The sequence below is a fragment of the Lutra lutra genome, chromosome 15, assembly GCF_902655055.1.
Source record: "Lutra lutra chromosome 15, mLutLut1.2, whole genome shotgun sequence".
Lineage (NCBI taxonomy): Eukaryota > Metazoa > Chordata > Mammalia > Carnivora > Mustelidae > Lutra > Lutra lutra.
Genome location: NC_062292.1, coordinates 35,768,785 through 35,787,887, shown reverse-complemented (window position 1 = coordinate 35,787,887; position 19,103 = coordinate 35,768,785). Strand labels below are relative to the sequence as shown.

The 19,103-nt window shown below is 40.2% G+C and overlaps 1 protein-coding gene across 8 annotated transcripts in view; it reads left to right on the top strand.

Moving 5' to 3' along the window:
• The first annotated feature begins 874 nt into the window (after positions 1-874).
• LOC125086028 (membrane cofactor protein-like) overlaps positions 875-19,103 on the top strand; it is a 42,724-nt gene continuing 24,495 nt past the window's right edge. For 6 of the 8 annotated variants that reach the window (XM_047705070.1, XM_047705071.1, XM_047705068.1 and 3 more), the window contains exons 1-5: positions 876-1,120; positions 8,890-9,075; positions 9,462-9,564; positions 14,385-14,479; positions 15,881-16,078. In XM_047705070.1, the coding sequence (XP_047561026.1) occupies positions 1,000-1,120; positions 8,890-9,075; positions 9,462-9,564; positions 14,385-14,479; positions 15,881-16,078 (703 nt within the window). In that variant the 5' untranslated portion in view covers positions 876-999. Of the gene's footprint in view, positions 1,121-8,889; positions 9,076-9,461; positions 9,565-14,384; positions 14,480-15,880; positions 16,079-19,103 lie in introns of all 8 variants that reach the window. The other 2 variants (XM_047705065.1, XM_047705072.1) reach the window with 2 other exon arrangements.

The window sequence follows — 19,103 nt, the reverse complement described above, 5'->3', positions numbered from 1 at the left end:
AGTCATACAGGTTTAGTCAGAATGCTACAAACAGATCTGGCTCATTTCCTCTTGATTTTCCACTGAGAGACTGGGTCATCAGGAAATTTCCCCTCTTATGGATTCCTCTCCATCCCAACAATAACGGCTTTAATTAAAGCACTTCCAGGAGATGCGCAATTAATACACCCTTGTCCTTACCTTTCTCATGCATCTTTTTCCCCTCTTCAATAAAGCATTTAGTTGCTCAAGGGCAAGGACCCCAGAGAGGTGAGGCCCCAAATGCTAATGGCCCGGTGTTGTTGAATAATTCATCTACCTTGCTTTACTTGAGGGGCTGGGAGTGCAGTGGCCAAACCTTTGAGATTCTGAAATCTATCTGGCCTCCAGAGGATCCCAGAGCAGATGCTGAGAGCCCCGCAAATCACAAGCACTGTCCCTCCATATGCCCGACTCATGCCAACTCTTGAAACAAGGGCAGGGAGTCCGGGCAGTTCGGAGGCCCCCAAACACACAGCAGCCTGGAGGGGTGCGGCCCCACGACGACCCGCTGCCTGGCCTTGGGTTTCTAGTTTCAGGTCGCTGTGCTTTTCGCTCAGTGACGCGTTCGGTTCCGGAGAAGGGACAAAGAGGACCCCGCCAGCTCTGCTTCCCTTCGCACCCTCCTGAGTCCGGGCGGTGAGCCCGCCGAGCCCCGCAAGCCGCCGGGGACGTCGGGCCAGTACGCAAGAGATCGTCGCAGGGCCGCCTGGCGCCCGCGGAGGGCACCGAGCCGCTCTAGGACCCCGCGGCCCAACCCTCTCTTTCCTAGGCCAGGTCCCAGAGGTCAGCGAGGCCCCGCGCCCCGGCCCCGCCCAGTTCGGGAAGGAGAGTCACTTCCGCGAAAACGGCGCTCAGGCCACGCCCCCGCGGCTGGCGGCTGGCGCCTGACACCGGGCCGCTGGGGATTGTTGCGTCTGCTCCCCGACCTGGGAGAGTGTCGCTTGGCGGACTCTCAGGTTCCCGGTGGTCTCCGGGAAGATGTCGGTGTCCTGCGCGCCGCGCGCAGCCCATCCCTGCTGTCTGGAGGAGCGCTTTTCCTTTTTGCGTTGCTTTGGGTTCTCTTTGATGGCCGCAGTGTTCCTGATACTCAAGCCCTCTGGTAAGAGCCTGGAGGGGGTGCGCGCTTCCGCGGCGAGCTGAGCGGGTCGGGGAGCTGGCCGACGGTTCCCCAGGGCCCGGGAGCTTTGCTTGGTGGTCGGGAACAGGCGCCGTGCTGGGGCGGCCCCAGTCGTGTTTTGGGTGTACCCAGGGGGTGGAGGCCCTGTGGTGCAGAAGCTGAAGGTTTGGGAGGAGTTGGGCAGTGAGCCGGGAGGGTGTTGGGCGCGGCTTGTGCTTTCCCCGGGCGAAACTGTGACCCCAGCGAATGCTTGCAGTGTGCTTCCAGGCGGAGGCACCTGGGGCAGGGGAGCCCGGACGCGGGGTCTGGGGAGACTGCTTGGTCTCCATACCCAGTGCGTGTGGCTGTCGCTAGGATCCTCGGTGTGCCCGTGGGAGGTTTTCCTGTGTTCTTTGCCGTGGTGATGGCACTGGGGAGAGGGGCGTTGTTTGTTCCGGGCTGGGAGACCCCGGGTTGGGTGTTACCGGGTGTGTGCTAACCGGGCTTGTGGTATGGATGTGGTGTGGGGTAAGAAAGCTCACCGTCTGCTGTACATGGGGGCTGGGAATCGAGTGTGGCAGCTCTTGGGTGAGTGGGCTCCGGGTGCAAGCATGCTGCGGGCCCCTGGGGCTTAGAAGATTTGGGAAGACTACACCCTGCTTTTTGTGTCTAAAGGCACAAGTCTCCTCGCTGTCCGAGATCATACTGGTATTGGTTTGCAGGGTGTTCCTCTTTCAGTTGTTTTTTTTTTTCTTTATGTAGAGTCATCTTCCTGTTTCCATTCAAGAGACATTATCCAATTCCATTACCCAACGGCTTTTTGCTATTGTTTTCCTTGTTTTCATATGGGTGGGCCATATTTGAGGGGAATTCTAAATTAATCTCAAAAGCTTTGGTAGCTTACTGTCAACTGAGTAAGAAATAACCCATATATAATGTCATTCTGGTTTCCCCTACACCCATTAACGGAAACTGAAGATTCCCACCCAATAAATTTGTTTACTGTTTCGCTGAGTAAGAATTAGTGTTCATGCTAAAAGGACATGCTAGTGTGTAACACATTTACAATGAAGCGTTGATCATTTTCAGTACTTTGGTATATTTCTGTCTTTATCTGCACCTGTGTTTCTCTGCCCAAGTTATTTCTAGGATCCTGTTGCATGTACAGTTTATATGCTGTATTCTTTCCTTGGTAGCATTCATTCTACACATATTTGCCTTGTATGTGCCAGGTTCTATACTGGGTTCTGAGAATACACTGGTAAGTGATAACAAAACTGTCCGTTTTTATGATCCTGATTTCACTATTGATCTGCTTGCACTTAACAAATAGAAGCAGACACGTTTGCTCACTTTTAGAATCCCAGTGCCAGGCACACAGTGGCAGTGGAGAAATAGTTGCTAAAATTTATCAGGAGTGGCAGACCAAACATACTGCTCGTGAATACCAATATAACCCAAAAGAATATAACCCAAAAGAAGTGCTCTGGGGGAAAGGAGCTTGATACTCTAATAGCATTTACCAATCACTAGGGGCCCCTGGTGGGCCAAACTCCGCCTCTGTGGGGCTTCTGTACTTACTATTCCCTCAGACTTGGAACATTCTCCCCTGGCTCCTTCTTATCTCTCAAGCTCAGTAGAGGTGTCAGCCTCTCAGGAGGCCCCTCTCTGACCACCCTATCTCAGACACACGCACCCCAGCTCAAATCCCCCCTGACTGGGAGTCACCCCTGCAAACATGTTTTCTGCTCTCCCCATGAGAATGTAGAGAGCTTCTCTGTCTTGTCACGCTTGTGGTTCCAGATTTGCAATTTTTTGCCCAGTGTCAACACTCTTGTATAAGTATTGAGTACCAGAAAATGAATTAAAATAATATAATATAATGAGGCTGGGGCTTAGAGTGCCGGCAACAATTCCTCCCGCTTCCAGGAGGGAGGTTCTTTAAACACCTGTCCTCAGGATGGCCTTTCTGCGGTGCCTAAGCTAAGTCAGGGGAAGCTGACCATCACAGAGGCTCTGTCTTCCCTGTTCTGTAGAATCTGCAGAGCTCACCATACTCTAATCTTGCTTGTTCCATATCATGAAAAAGTTCATTTCTGTGGGGGCAGTAGCGTGGGGAGGGACCAGGGGCAATAAAAAGAAAACAAAAAAATGTTTTAAAAAAGGATCAAGTTTAGATGAGCCTTACAGCTCACGTTGGATGTTGTTTGGAAGAGAGAAAATAAAATGACTGGGGTGCAACATGGAAGGTAGCAAAACTTAAAAATGCAGAAAAGGAAACACAAGACCAAGTAAAAGTTCAAAGGTAAAATCAGGATAGGTATGAAATTAGAGAAAGTACAAATGAGCCTCCTTATATCCGGCAGGGAAAATACAGGACTAGAATACACTTTCAGTTCTGAAGCAGCTCACAGGCCGGAAGCAGGTTTGTAAGCAGGCTGCATTGTGCCTGGAGGCTTCCCATCTCAGAGGGAGGTAGTTGCCAGCTGCATGAGATGGCAGAAGCCAACATTCGTCCAATTCAGAACCAGTCTCATTCTTCTAGAAGGGGTCTGCGTTTTGGACAAAACCCACCACCTCCTGCTGTGAGTGGTGTCTCTTTTACATCTTTTCTTTCTCTCTGGTGGATGAAGCCAGGATAGATCCATTAAGTGTTTACAGGGTAGTTTCTTACTTCCTTACTCTACAGGTTATAATGCAAAGAGAGCAGTCCTTATCTGGTCAGTTGCTGGGTCACCAGAATCCTGGGAGTTAGGCAACAGAGGAAATCCTGTGGCCAGGTCTTTCTGGCTAAAGCTTAAAGATGATGCTTTTCAGTATTAGATGTATCCCAGTATATTTTTCAGCGAGGTGTTCTGTTGGACACCAGTGGTCCTTTGAGTGCCAGATGGTTTTGCCCAGCTCCTCTGAGGGACATGCTGTGCTTGGTGTTATGGCCTCATGGGCCATAACAGGGGAACTATTGAACACAGAAACCCGTGATAGTGACTGAGCGATCCATGCGGAGGACAGTCCAAGAGGAGGCCACTGGGCACTGCCTCCCGGGGAAAGCAGATGGTGCTTGCTAGAGGAGTGGTTGAGGGGATTCAGTATAAGAAGACAGGAGTTGAGTGGGGGTTGCAGCTGAGCAGGAAGGAAGGATGTTCAGAGCAGAGGGGAGCAGTGTGATCAGAGGCTTAGAGCTGTGACGTAGCTAGGGGCTCCCAAGGACCGTGGAGCTGCCCCGTGTGGCAGCTGGAGGACAAGGGAGGCAAGAGAAAGGCCAAGGACTAGAACACAGAGCCAATCCCTGTGAAAAGCAACAGGATAGTGAGGAATGAACAATCCCCATCGTTAAAATTCAGGCTTGATGTTGTTATCTGTCCCTTCAGGGCACTTGAGCCCTTTTGTTTGACTTAGCACACAGCAAATCTAAACCAGGGTTCCTTTAATTTCTCCAGACTCGGTAGAAGACCATTTCTTGAGGACGGCATTGCATTGCAGGGTGTTGGTGTAAGCGTGGGAGGGTTTCAGGTGAGTGTGGTGAGAAGTAGTGTCTGTAGTGGAAGCAGGCGGCCTGGCTGCTGGAGATGTTGGCCTGGGCAAGTGACTTAACCTATTGTGCCTTAGGTGGCCCATCTTGGGGGGGGGCAATAGTGCCCAACCCGTAGGATAAGTATGAAGACAAGTTAAATTGTACTTAAAATAATAGTACAGGTAGTGTTGAACGTTTGCTATTTCTAAAATTATTAATACTATCACCACTATTGTTTTAAGAAAAAAGACATAGAGTCTTCAGTTACCGTACTTGGGAAAAAATAAAATCCCCATTATTTGGAGTTCTCCTTTGGTAATGTTAAAATGCTGTTTCTAATAATAGCAGTAATGGAGAATGGGCCCAAAATAAAACAAGAAAGCGTAAATATTTTGACATCAAAGAAATCAAATACACTGATTAAGGAAAAGAGCTATCATTCAACCAATGAAAATAGTTGAAGACAGGTGTAAAACAACAAAGAAAAAAATTATGATTTGTTGATATCTCTGAAAGAAGTTGGCTGAGCAGAAAAGGAAGTGAGCTTTGGTCTAAGATAGACCAAACTGACAGCGGCGCTCATTCAGCTCTGGCGGTTGGTGTTACAGGTGCAGTGAGGTGTCCCCCATAGTCCTCAGAGGTAACAGTCTGGTAGAGAGCACAGACAGTAAGGAGTCCCACTGTGGGGTAGTCTGTGGACAAAGTAAATGTGGATCATGAGGAAACTTACCACCGTTTTTTGATGACACATGTCAAGAGCCACAAGAAGTGACCTGTCAGCTGAAACTGAAGCATGAGTGGGTGAGAGGGTGGGAGGAGTGTGGGGTCTCTGGTCAAAGCTGAAGTTAATTGAGGCAGGGAGGTCCGGAATGCTGACATAATTGAGGTCATTTAATGGACACTGCCAGGAATTGAATAGGGCTTGAGAATAGGATGCAAGAGTGAGCAGAATCCCGGTAATGACGGGCTTTACAAGACTGCTGGCCATGATAGGGAGCCCTAGACATTGTCATGAGGGCATTGGGAAGTCATTGAAAAGTATCAGTCTTGGATGAGCTTTGGTCACTGTGTCCTATCATCATGACTCTGGCATGAAATGAATGAAAGGTGGCGAGGTAGCTAAGAGGGCCTGTTCAGAAACATTGGTAGCACTCTAGAGAAGAAATGGCAGTGGTTTGAACTGGAAGGAAAGGTAGAATTAGAGAGACGGATTCGGCATTTGAATTGTCAACTTAACATCAAAAAAACAAAAACAAAAAAACCCAGATAATCTATTTAAAATGGACAGGAGACATGGACAGTTTTCCATAGAAGGGAGACAGATGGCCAAGAGACTCATGCAAAGGTTGATCAGTATTACTGATCATCAGGGAAATGCAAATCATCTCACACTTGGCAGAATGGGCAAAATCAAAAGGATAAAGATGTGGATAAATGCCTCCTCCTCCACTGTTGGTTGGAATTCAAACTAGTACAGCCATTGCGGAAAACATGGAGGTTCCTTAGAAATTAAAAAATAGAATTACCACATGATCCAGTAATGTCATTACTGAGTATTTACCCTAAGAATGTGAAAACACTAATTTGATAAGGTATATGTACCCCTGTTTTTATGGCAGCATTATTTACAATAGCCAAAAATGGAAGCAATCCAAGGGCCTATCAATAGATGAATGGGTAAAAGAAGGTGTGATGTGTATATGTTTATACACACACACACACAGTGGACTGTTACTTAGCTATGAAAAAGAATGGAATCTTGCCATTTGCGGCAGCATGGATGGATCTAAAGGGTATAATGCCAAATGAAATAAGTCAGTAAGAGAAAGGCAAATGCCATATGATTTCATGCACATAATGGAATTTTTTTTTTTTTTTTTTTTTTTTAAGAGAGAAAGCATCGGTGCAGGGTTTGGGCAGAGGGAGAGGGATTGAGAATCTCAAGCAGCTTCCACACTCAGCACAGAGCCTGATGTGAGGATTGAACTCATGACCCTGAGTTCATGCCCTGAGCTGAAATCAAGAGTCAGACGCTTAACCTACTGAGCCACCCAGGCACCCCCATATATGGAATCTAAGAAACAAAACAAATGAACAAAGAATAAAGAGATAAACTAGAAAACAGACCCTTAAATTTAGAGAACAAACTGCTGATTACCAGAGGGGAGGTGGGGGTGAGGGAAGGAATGAGTGAAATAGGTGAAGGGGATTAAAAGCACATTTATTGTGATGATTACTGAGTAATATATAGAATTGTTGAATCTCTATATGGTATACCTGAAAACTAATATAATACTGCGTGTTAATTATTGAGGAATTAAAAATTTAAGAACTCCTCTGTCTTGTTTGCTGGACCTGTGTGAGTGTGAATAATCCAGAGTCTACACTTTGGCTTCAAAATGTTATATGGATGGGGTGCCTGGATGGCTCAGTCGTTAAGCATCTGCCTTCTGCTCAGTTCATGATCCCAGGATCCTGGGATCAAGCCCTGCATCCAGGTGCTTCTCCCTCTCCCGCTCCCCTTCCCTGTGTTCCCTCTCGTGCTGTCTCTCTCTCTGTCCAAAATAAATAAATAAAATCTTTAAAAAAAATTTTTTTTTTAAATGTTGTATGGATAGCATGTGGGGTATGTTGGAGGCAGTTGAATATGATCAGTCGGCCCCTGGGCTAGAGGTCAAGCATGGAGACCAGGTTTTAGGACAGCTCTTGTCAGTGGTAATGAGGTCACGGGAGTGTGCACATTCCCTCACAGGGATGTGCAGAATGGAGTAACCAGGGTTCTCCCAGCAACCCATTAGGAGCGTCACATTATCCAACTGGGCAGAGAAGGAAGGGTAGCCAGAGGATAAAAAACATCAGTGTCCTGAGGAACAGAAGTAAGTTTATTGTGAAATAGTGTAATATTGGGCACAGTTATTATAGTGTGTAAAGCTTACAGAGCAAGTTGTAAACTCTGCATATTTTTGAAAGCATGTCATATAACTGCACATGCGAGGAAGAGAAATACTTCAAATTAGTTGGATGGGTAAACCATCTCATTGACATTTCTTTTCCCAAACAGATTACTCTATATGAAAGTCATATTTGGAATTCTGTCGTCTTCTTTTTTTTTAAACTCTAGGTATTTGTTTTTTTTAAGATTTTATTTATTTATTTGACAGACAGAGATCACAAGTAGGCACAGAGGCAGGCAGAGAGAGAGGAGGAAGCAGGCTCCCTGCTGAGCAGAGAGCCCGTTGTGGGGCTCTATCCCAGGACCCTGGGATCATGACCTGAGCCGAAGGCAGAGGCTTTAACCCACTGAGCCACCCAGGTGTCCCTAGAATTCTGTCTTCTTTATCTGCTTTCAGAATAGTTACTGAAATTGCATAAAGCAAGGAATACTTGTATTATTTAATCAGGGGCATGCTGTTGCTTAATTCTTTCTTGGTGGTTCCATGATTTCTAATGATGTAATGGATTGTTATCTAGAATGGAATTGTATAGAATTTCTAGCAGAAGGAATGTGGGATCCATTAATGAGTGGAGGAAGATGAAATTATATTTAAAATAGTGCCCCCAAAGCAACATTTTTTTCTTGTAAGGATATTCATGGTAAATTTTGATATTTGAGTGGCATCTGTTCACTTGTGAGAAGCTCAGTTCACTTATATGAAGCATGAAATGAAGTCTTACATGGAAGAGTTTGTGCATATTTATCTTGATCTGTGAACTACACAATGCTTATTTAATAATCACTTGATACTCTAGCATTTCTGAAGTACCCACTGGATACTGAGTGAGTAGAAAAAGAAGACCTGTGATCTCTGGCCTCTAGATACTTGCCTTCTGCAACAAGGAGACTGAGCCTGAAGTGACGGGTTATCATTAGTATGTTTCAGACTATGGGAGAGTCAATGGAGCAGGGTGCTATGTCCTATAGAAGGCTTCTTAAAGGAGAGGCGAGTTTTGACATGAATTTAGAAAAAAGTGGGAAAGGATGTTTATCTACATATATTGTTAGACCTAAACCATTCATTTTGTTTCTTCAGTTGATGTTGAAAGAAAATTCATCACTCAGTAGGACGTTACTGAAAATAAGCAAGGCACAGCCTCAACTACTATCACCACTTGGTTAAAAGCTTGGGAGAATCATTTAAAATCTTGCCAAGGATCTTTCCATTTATTCTGTATTACCTATCTGCTGGGACATCATCGTCCCTGGTTGGCAAAAGAGAGAAAATACTTCATTTTCACGTTCTCATTCTCTTATCCCTAGATGCCTGTGATCCTCCTCCAAGATTCGAGTTTATGAAGCCAAATGATACTAAATCCAGTTATAATCCTGGGGACGTAGTATACTTTGTTTGTCGACCAGGATACAAGCCTATTGGACCTTCTCTTCCCATGTTTTCCATTTGTCAGACTGATAACATGTGGACACCTCTCAAGGAGGCTTGTACAGGTAAGGGTACAAAAGTTTTGTTTTGTTTTTTGTTCTAGAGATTTCACGTATTTTAGGTTGCATACTGCACTAGCGCAATGATTGTTTTCTCATGTGAATATAGGTTTTAGATAGCAGTGTAGCTTTTCAGGTTTTGAAAAATGCCCAGGGAATCTTTCTTGGCAGTTGGTTACCTGGTTAAATGTGAATATTAAGTTTGGCCTTACAATAGTCAAAGAAAGAAAGTAACACTCTCCTGAATTCAGAAGAGCAGTGTAATATTTTGATTTTAATTTAAATGTTTTGAAATTGCTATGAAATAGGCTAATTTAAACATTTAAGCATTTAAATCTTTTGAAATGTTTTGAATTCACTGTGAAACAATGAATTTATAAATTTTCTTTTAGAAAAACAATGTCAGCATCCAGGAGAACCCATAAATGGCCGGGTAGTTGCTGTAAATGGATCTTTATCCTTTGGTTCACAGGTTCACTATTCTTGTAATGAGGGGTAAGTTGTTCCCTATTGGAAATAAGATAAATACTACTAATTCCATTTTTTTTGTTCTGCTTCTCTTAAGCATTCCCATAAAGTTGACTTCATTTTTGTTTTATGTCACAAGTCATACTTATAGCCTAACAAGTCTCAGGCTTTTTATTGAAACTGAGAAGATGTGTAATTAGTAGAAAGAAATATAAATTGAAGAAAAGGAAAATTCTATAATACTTACTATATTTACTATAAACATACTGTAAGCATTAACAATAATGACTTTATTTTTTTTAAAGTGGCTTCTTTTTTTTTTTAAAGATTATATTTATTTATTTGACAGAGATCATAAGCAGGCAGAGAGAAAGGTGGGGAAAGCAGGCTCCCTGCTGAGCGGGAAGCCCAATGTGGGGCTTGATCCCAGGACCCTGGGATCATGACCTGAGCCAAAGGTAGAGGCTTTAACCCACTGAGCCACCCAGGTGCCCCTGATGACTTCATTTTTGACAACAAAGTGCACCCTATTTAAAATGACCAACTTACAGAAATGGGAGGTTGAATCGCCAACTATAGATATTCTTGCATTGAGATAATTCTAAGGTGTTACCTTGTCAGAATTCACCTGGTTAGTCTGGACCATTTTGTTGATGAGGATTTGTTAGTTGGATTTTTGTGACTACTATGAAGTTTAAGTATTTCAAAAAGAGATACTGAGCACTTAAGGATAAAAACCTTGGTTCTGTAGGGCTCTTTTAATAATATATATTGGGGATACTGGGCATTTATGAAGCGTTCACCTAGAGGACAATATGGAAATGTATCTTTTTCTTTTCTTTTCCTTTCTTTTCTTTTCTTTTCTTTTTGAGTGAAAGAGAGCGCATGTGCATGTGAGTGCCGGGGTCAGGGGGAAGGGGCAGAAAGAGAGGGAGAGAATCTTAAGCAGGCTCCACTTGTAGCAGAGAGCTAGAAGCAGGGCTTGATCTCACAACCCTGAGATCATGACCTGAGCCCAAATCAAGAGCTGAACAACTGAGTCACCCAGGTGCCCTGCATCTGATTTTTTTTAATATTGATTTTGTATCCTGCTACTTTGCTGAATTCATTTATTAATGCTACTAACACCCTTGTTCTGGTGGAATCTTTAGGGTTTTCTATAGAGAAGATTGCATCATCTGTAAACTGATAATTTTACTTCTTCCTTTCCAGTTTGGATGTTTTGGATGTCTTATTTCTTTTTCTTGTCTAACTGCTATGGCTTGAATTTCCAGTACTGTGTTGAATAGAACTAGTAAAAGTAGGCATCCTTGATTTACTCCTCATCTTAGAGGAAAAGCTTTCAGCCTTCAGCTTTTCACCATTGAGTATGATATTTGCTGTGGGTTTCTTATGAATGGATTTTATTATCTTAAGATAGTTTTCTTGTCTTCCTACTTCATTGAGTATATTTATCATGAAAGAGTGTTGAATTCTGTCAAATGCTTTTTCGCATCACTTGAAGTGATGATGTGGTTTGTGTCCATTCTGCTGATGTGGCATATGGCACTGATCATTTTTCATGTTGAAATATCCTTGTATCCCAAGAATAAATCTTGCTTGTTCATGGTATATAATATGCTGCAGAATTTTGTTGTTTAGTATTTTTTGATGGTATATGCATCATTGTGCATAAGAGATACTGGTCTGTAGCTTTATTTCTTTGTGGTGCCTTTGTCTAGTTTTGGTATCATGTTGATGCTGATCTCATAATGAATTTGAAAGACTTCCTCTTGAACTTTTTGGAAAAGTTTGAGAAGAATAGGTTTAGTTCTTCATAAATGTTTGGTGGAATTCATCCATGAAACCATCAGGTCTAGGGCTTTTTTTTATTGGGAGAATTTTGATTGATGATTCAATCTCCTTCCTAGTTATAAGTCTATTCATATTTTCTGTTCCTTTATGGTTTAGTTTTGGTAGGCTTTGTCTCTCCAGGGATTTGTCTATTTATCTAGGTTGCCCAATTTGCTGGCATAAAATTGTTCAGAGTGTATTATATTTTTATCATATTTTATCATATTTTGTATTTCTGTAGAGTTGATAGTAACCTTCCCACTTAAATTTCCGATTTCAATAAATTGAGTCTTCCCTCTCTCTTTCTTAGTCCATCTATCTAAAGGTTTGTGAATTCAGTTGATCTTCACAAAACCAACTTTTGGTTTTGTTGATTTTCTGTATTGTTTTTCTCATCTATTTTATTTATCTCCTATCTAGTCTTCAGCATTTACGTCTTCTGCTACCTTGGTTTAGTTTTTCTTTTCTAATACCTTTAGTTGTAATGTCTGGTTGTTGATTTCAGATCTTTCATTTCTTAAAGCAAGCCTTTATGGTCATAAATATCCCCCTTAGCACTGCTTTCACTGCATCCCATAAGTTTTGGTAAGCTGTGTTTTCATTCTCATTCACCTGAAAGTATTTTCTCATTTCCCTTTGATTTCTTCTTTGATCCATTGGTTGTTTAAAAGCGTGTTGTTTATTTTTCACAATTTTGGGAATTTTCTGGTTTTCCTTTTAATATTGGTTTCTCACTTCATCCCATCGTGGCCAGATATGATATCTATCTTTTAAAATCTACTGATTAATTAATACTAATTTGTGGCCTAACATAATTATTAACTATTCATTGTATAATTCATCATGTTATAATATAATAATATATATTATTATTTTATGGCCTAGCTTATGACTGTCCTGGGAAGTGACCCATATGCAATTAAAAGGAATGTGTATTGTTGTTGTTGGGTAGAATGCTCTATATATTGTCTGTGTCATCTTGTTGGTTTATTACGTTCTTGAAGTCCTCTGTTTTCCTTATCTTCTTTCTAGTTGTCTTTCCATTCTTGTGAGTTGGGTATTGAGGTCTCCAACTATTAGTATAGAAATACCTATATGAGAAATGTGTAGTCCCCCCTTAATTCTGTTTTTGATTCATATTTATTGAAGTCATGGCATATATAAATGTTTGTAATTTTATATTCTTTGAGTATTCTTTGAGTCTTTACTAATGTAATATCCTCCTTTGTTTCCTGTAATCGTTTTTTAATTTAAAGTCTATTATATCTGAAGTATAGCCACCGCTGCTCTCTTTTGGTTACTATTCATGTGGAATATCTTTTTCCATCCTTTCAGTTTCAACCCGTATGTGTCTTTGAAGCTTAAGTGAGGCTCTGGTAGATGTTGTATAGTTGGATAACGTGTTTCTTTCCATTCTGCTGATCTCTGTCTTTTGCTTGGAGAGCTTAATCCATTTACACTTAAAGTAATTAGTGACAAGGAAACACTTCTGAAATTGTGCTATTTTTTCTATATTCCTTATAGCTTTTTATGTTCCTCATTTCCTGTATTGTTTTATTATGTGTGTAGTTGATTTTTGTAGTGTTATGCTTAAATTCCTCTCTCATTTCCTTTTGTGTATATTCTATAGCTGTTTTGTTTGTAGTTCCCATGGGGACTACAGTTAACATTCTACAGGCCTAGCACTCCAGTTTGAATTTCAGTAAATTACAAAAACTGTTCATTTACAGCTTCATCCCCACCCCTTTTGGTTATTGATGTCATACTGATCTCTATACTTAATTGTAATATTAGCTTCTACACTAATAATCTATTTTCTTCTAAAAGATTACTGTCTTAAATCACATAGAAAACAAAAATTTTACTTATAAGCCATTGTCACAATAATATTAGCTTTTATAATTACTCAGGTATTTGCCTTTAGTGAGATCCTTATTTATGCATACAGCTTCAAGTTACTTTCTAGTGTCCATTCATTTGACCTTGCACACCCCCTTGTACATTTCTTGCAAGTTAAGTCTAATGGTCACAAACTCCTCAGATTTTTTCTCTACTGGGGAAATCTTAATTTTTCCCTCACTTTCAAAGGACAGTTTTGCTGGATAGAGGAATTTTGTTTGCCAGTTTTTTTTTTCTTTAACACCTTGAATATTCAGTCAGCCCACTGTTTTCTGGCCTCCAAGTTTCAGGTGTGAAATCTGCTGATAATCTTATTTAGGATCCCTTGTAGGTGATGATTCACTTCTGTCTTCAAGCTTTCAAGATTTCCTCTCTTGGTCTTTTGAAAGTTTGATTATTATGTGTCTTAGTGTGGGTCTCTTTGAATTCATCTTTTCATCTTACTTGGAATTTTGGAGCATTTTAGATATTTATATTCATATCTGTCATCAAATTTGTGTTTCCAGCCATTATTTCTTCAAATACTGTCTGTGCCCTTTCTCTTCTTCTGGGAATCTTAACATGTATACCTTGTTCTGTTTATTGGTGTCCCAGTAGTCCCTTTGCTTGTGTACTTTTCTTTAGTCTTTTCTCTTTCTGCTCAGTAGTTTCCAGTTTGCTGGTTCTTTTCTTCTGCGTGCTCAAATCTGTGTTTAATTCCCCTAGTCAAGTCCTACATCAGCAGGGAGTCTGCTTCTCCCTCTGCATCTCTCCTCTGCTTGGGCTCCGTCTCTCTCTCTCAAATAAATAAATAAAATCTTAAAAAAAAAAAAAAAGTCAGGAGCATAGGCATAGAAATGAATGTGTAAGGTGATTGCTGGAGATAGGAAAGCGGCCAGACTGAGAGATAGAACAGATTTATTTGGACATCTTTCATCTAGGCCAATGTATATTTAAAGCAGAAACTCTGGTTAAATTACAGATATGGTCAGCATTCTCATTATATGTCACTTAAGGAACATCTTCAGCAAACTACTATGGCATAAGAAACAACCAAACAATCAAATTTTTTTTCATTATTATATACATCTTGTTAACTGCTAAAGAATCCAGTAACTTTTTCTTTTCTCATTCAGTTATCGGCTAGTTGGAGAAAGAATTCTATATTGTCAAATTTCTATTGCTGACGAAAAAAAAGTGATTTGGAGTGATGATCCCCCACTATGTATAAGTAAGTATAGTCTTTCGTTAGAATCTAGAGCACTAGTTCTTAAAATTTTGTTGTTAGGATTCCTTTATGCTTTAAAATTAGACACCACAGTGCACTTTGCTTTATGTGGTTAGGTGTTTTGGTAGTCATTATATTGGAAATAAAAGAAGTTTTTAAAATAAATATTTATTAATTCACTTTTAAGAACTGTAAGCTCAATGCATGTCAATATATGCCACATATTTTATTTTTTTGTAAAAAAAGCATTATTTTCCAAAGGAAAGAGAATAGTGGCATTATTTCACAACTTGGCAAATCTCTTCAAAATCTGGCATAAAGGAAGATGTGTGGATTCAGTCTATTGTGCTCTCACACAATTTATACATATTTGGATAATTTCACCGTAGACTCATTAGGATGAAAGTGAAAACAGATAATAGTATCTTGATACTACCGATTCAGTGAATGGATATACAGTTGATCCTTCAACAACACATATTTTAATTGTGCGAGTCCACTTACATGTATGTTTTTTTTTTTAAGTGTACGGTACTATAAATGTATTTTCATTATGATTTTCTTAATGTTTTCTTTTCTCTAGCTTATTTTATTGTATGAATATAGTATGTAGTACGTATACACAGTGTGTGTTAATCATCTCTTTATGTTCTTGATAAAGTTTGTAGTCAATAGTAGGCCATTAGTAGTTAAGCTTTGGGGGAGTCAAAAGATACATGAGGAGTTTCCACTATGCAGAGGATCAGTTCTTCTAACCCCTTTGTTGTTCAACTGTCAAGTATATTTATAAATTATAAAGCATTTCTCAGCCTTTAGTTTTACTTTTAGTCACAAGCATATTTTCTCATTAAATTCTCAGCATTTGGGGCGCCTGGGTGGCTCAGTGGGTTAAGCCACTGCCTTCGGCTCAGGTCATGATCTCAGGGTCTTGGGATCGAGCCCCGCATCAGGCTCTCTGCTCAGCAGGGAGCCTGCTTTCCCCTCTCTCTCTGCCTGCCTCTCTGCCTACTTGTGATCTCTCTCTCTGTCACATTAAAAAAAAAAAAAATTCTCAGCATTTCTCTTTTTAAAAAGATTTTATTTATAAATTGTCAGCATCTCTTACAATGAGAACTTAAAATGGCTTTCCAGGTAAACATAGGTATTTCATAGGTATCTTATATAGGTATTTAAGAAAATGAGTTCTATTAAAGTTCACATCTACCTTACTGGTCTGAATTTAGGATAATATATTTTCTCACAGAAACCTTTTTGTAAATGAATATTGGAGTTACACCTAGCTTGTAGAAATCATATGTTAATGAATTTACTGAAGGCAGTTCATAGGTCTTTGCTAATGCTATTGTAATCTTTTCCTTTCCTTTTGCTTTTCGTATCCTCTCTTTCTTTTTTCCACTTTCTAAGGGATAATGTGTCCACCACCTGGAAAAATACCAAATGGAAAATATACCGGTAGTGAGAAGGATGAATTTGAATATAATGAAGTGGTAACTTACAGTTGTAATCCTTCAAATGGACCAGATGAATATTCACTTGTTGGAGCGAGTCATCTTATTTGTACTGGCGATGGTGTATGGAGTAGTCACCCTCCTGAGTGTAAAGGTAATATTTTCATTTCTTTCCTTCTTCATTTATAAATATTTTGGAAACACTTGGTAAATACCTACCATGTAAACAAAACAGCCACATGTGCTTGCTCCTCCCATTAAATTGGCTTCTCATTTAATTTTTTAAAAGATTTATTTATTTATTTGAGAGGGAGAGAGAGAATATCTCTAGCAGACTTCCGCTGAGTAGGGAACCTGAGGCAGGGTTCACTTTCACCACCCACAGGATCACAACCTGAGCCAAAATCAGGAGTCAGATGCTTAACCAACTGAGTCACCCAGGAGCCCCTAATTTAGTTTAATTTAGGTCCAAGTGACTCAAAAGTAGTTCTGTTTATAGAACTCCCCAGCCCTTCCCCTACATGTTTTGGCATTCTAATTAATACATTGTGAACGCCTATGTGTATGCATGACTTAGGATTTTCTTCTTTGGAAACATCAAAAGAGCATACAGTGACTTAAAAATAAGTTTTATCCAAAACCCATCAATATGCTTTCTACAAGAAACTCATTTTAGATCCAAAGACACCTCCAGATTTAAAGTGAGGGGGTGGAAAACAATTTACTATGCTAATGGACATCAAAAGAAAGCTGGGGTGGCAATCCTTATATCAGATAAATTAGATTTTAAGCCAAAGACTATACTAAGAGATGAGGAAGGACACTGTATCATTCTCAAATGGTCTGTCCAACAAGAAGATCTAATAATTTTAAATATCTATGCTCCTAACATGGGAGCAGCCAACTATATAAACCAATTAATAACAAAATCAAAGAAACACATTGATAATAATAAAATAATAGTAGAGGACTTTAACACCCCCCTCACTGAAATGGACAGATCATCCAAGCAAAAGATCAACAAGGAAATAAAGGCCTTAAATGACACACCAACCAGATGGACATCACAGATATATTCAGAACATTCCATCCCAAAGCAACAGAATACACATTCTTCTCTAGGGCACATGGAACATTCTCCAGAATAGATCACATCCTGGGTCACAAATCAGGTGTCAACTGGTATCAAAAGATTGGGATCATTCCCTGCATATTTTCAGACCACAATGCTCTGAAGCTAGAAACTCAGTCACAAGAGGAAATTTGGAAAGAACCCAAATACATGGAGTCTAAAGAATGAATGGGTCAACCAGGAAATTAAAGAAGAATTGAAAAAACTTATGGAAACAAATGATAATGAAAACACAATCGTTCAAAATCTGTGGGACACAGCAAACGCAGTCCTGAGAGGAAAATACATAGCAATACAAGCCTTTCTCAAGAAACAAGAAAGGTCTCAAATACACAACCTACCCCTACACCTGAAGGAGCTGGGGAAAGAACAACAGAGAAAGCCTAAACCCAGCAAGAGAAGAGAAATAATAAAGATCAGAGCAGAAATCAATGAAATAGAAACCAAAAAACAATAGAACAAATCAACGAAACTAGGAGCTGGTTCTTTGAAAGAATTAATAAGATTGATAAACCCTTGGCCGGACTTATCAAAAAGAAAAGAGAAAGGATTCAAATAAATCATGAATGAAAGAGGAGAGATCACAACCAACACCAAAGAAACACAAACAATTATAAGAACATATTATGAGCAACTATACACCAGCCAATTTGACAATCTGGAAGAAATGGATGCATTCCTACAGACATTTAAACTACCAAAACTGAACCAGGAAGAAATATAAAACCTGAACAGACCCATAATCAGTGAGGAGATTGAAGCATTCATCAAAAAGCTCCCAGCAAAAAAAGGCCCAGGGCCAGGTGGCTTCCCAGGGGAATTCTGCCAGACATTTAAAGAAGAATTAATAACTATTCTTCTAAATCTGTTCCAAAAAATAGAAATGGAAGGAAAATTTCCAGCTTTATTTTTTGAGGCCAGCATTACCTTGATACCAAAACCAAAGACCACATCATAAAAGACAATTACATACCCAATATCCCTGATGAACATAGTTGTGAAAATTCTCACCAAAATACTAGCCAGTAGGATCCAACAGTACATTAAAAGCATTATTCACCACGACCAGGTGGGATTTCCAGGGCTGCAAGGTTGGTTCAACATCCGAAATTAATCAGTGTGATACGATACATTAATAAAAGAATAAGAACCGTATGGTACTCTCCGTAGATGCTGAAAAAGCATTTGACAAGGTACAGCATCCTTTCTTGATCAAAACTCTTCAAATTGTAGGGATGGAGGGTACATACCTCAGTATCATCACAGACATCCACCGTGAATATCATTCTCAATGGAGGAAAAACCGAACTTTTCCGCTAAGGTCAGGAACAAGACAGGGATGTCCATTATCACCACTGTTATTCAACATAGTAGTAGAATTTCTAGCCTCAGCAATTAGACAACAAAAAGAAATTAAAGGCATCCAAATCGGCAAAGAAGAAGTCAAACTATCACTCTTTGCAGATGATACGATACTTTATGCGGAAAACCCAAAGGACTCCACTCCAAATCTGCTAGAACTTGAACGGGAATTCAGTAAAGTGCCAGGATATAAAATCAATGTACAGAAATCAGTTGCATTTCTATACACCAACAACAGAACAGAAGAAAGAGAAATTAAGGAGTCCATCCCATTTACAATTGCACCCAAAACCATAAGATTCCTAGGAGTAAACCTAACCAAAGTGGCAAAGAATCTGTACTCAGAAAACTATAAAGTACTCATGAAAGAAATTGAGGAAGACACAAAGAAATGGAAAAATGTTCCATGCTCATGGATTGGAAGAACAAATATTGTGAAGATGTCTATGCCATCGAAAGCAATCTACACATTTAATGCAATCCCTATCAAGATACCATCAATTTTTTCTGAAGAAATGGAACAAATAATCCTAAAATTTATATGGAACCAGAAAAGACCTCGAATAGCCAAAGGAATATTGAAAAAGAAAGCCAAAGTTGGTGGCATCACAATTCCTGACTTCAAGCTCTATTACAAAGCTGTCATCATCAAGACAGCATGGTACTGGCACAAAAACAGACACAT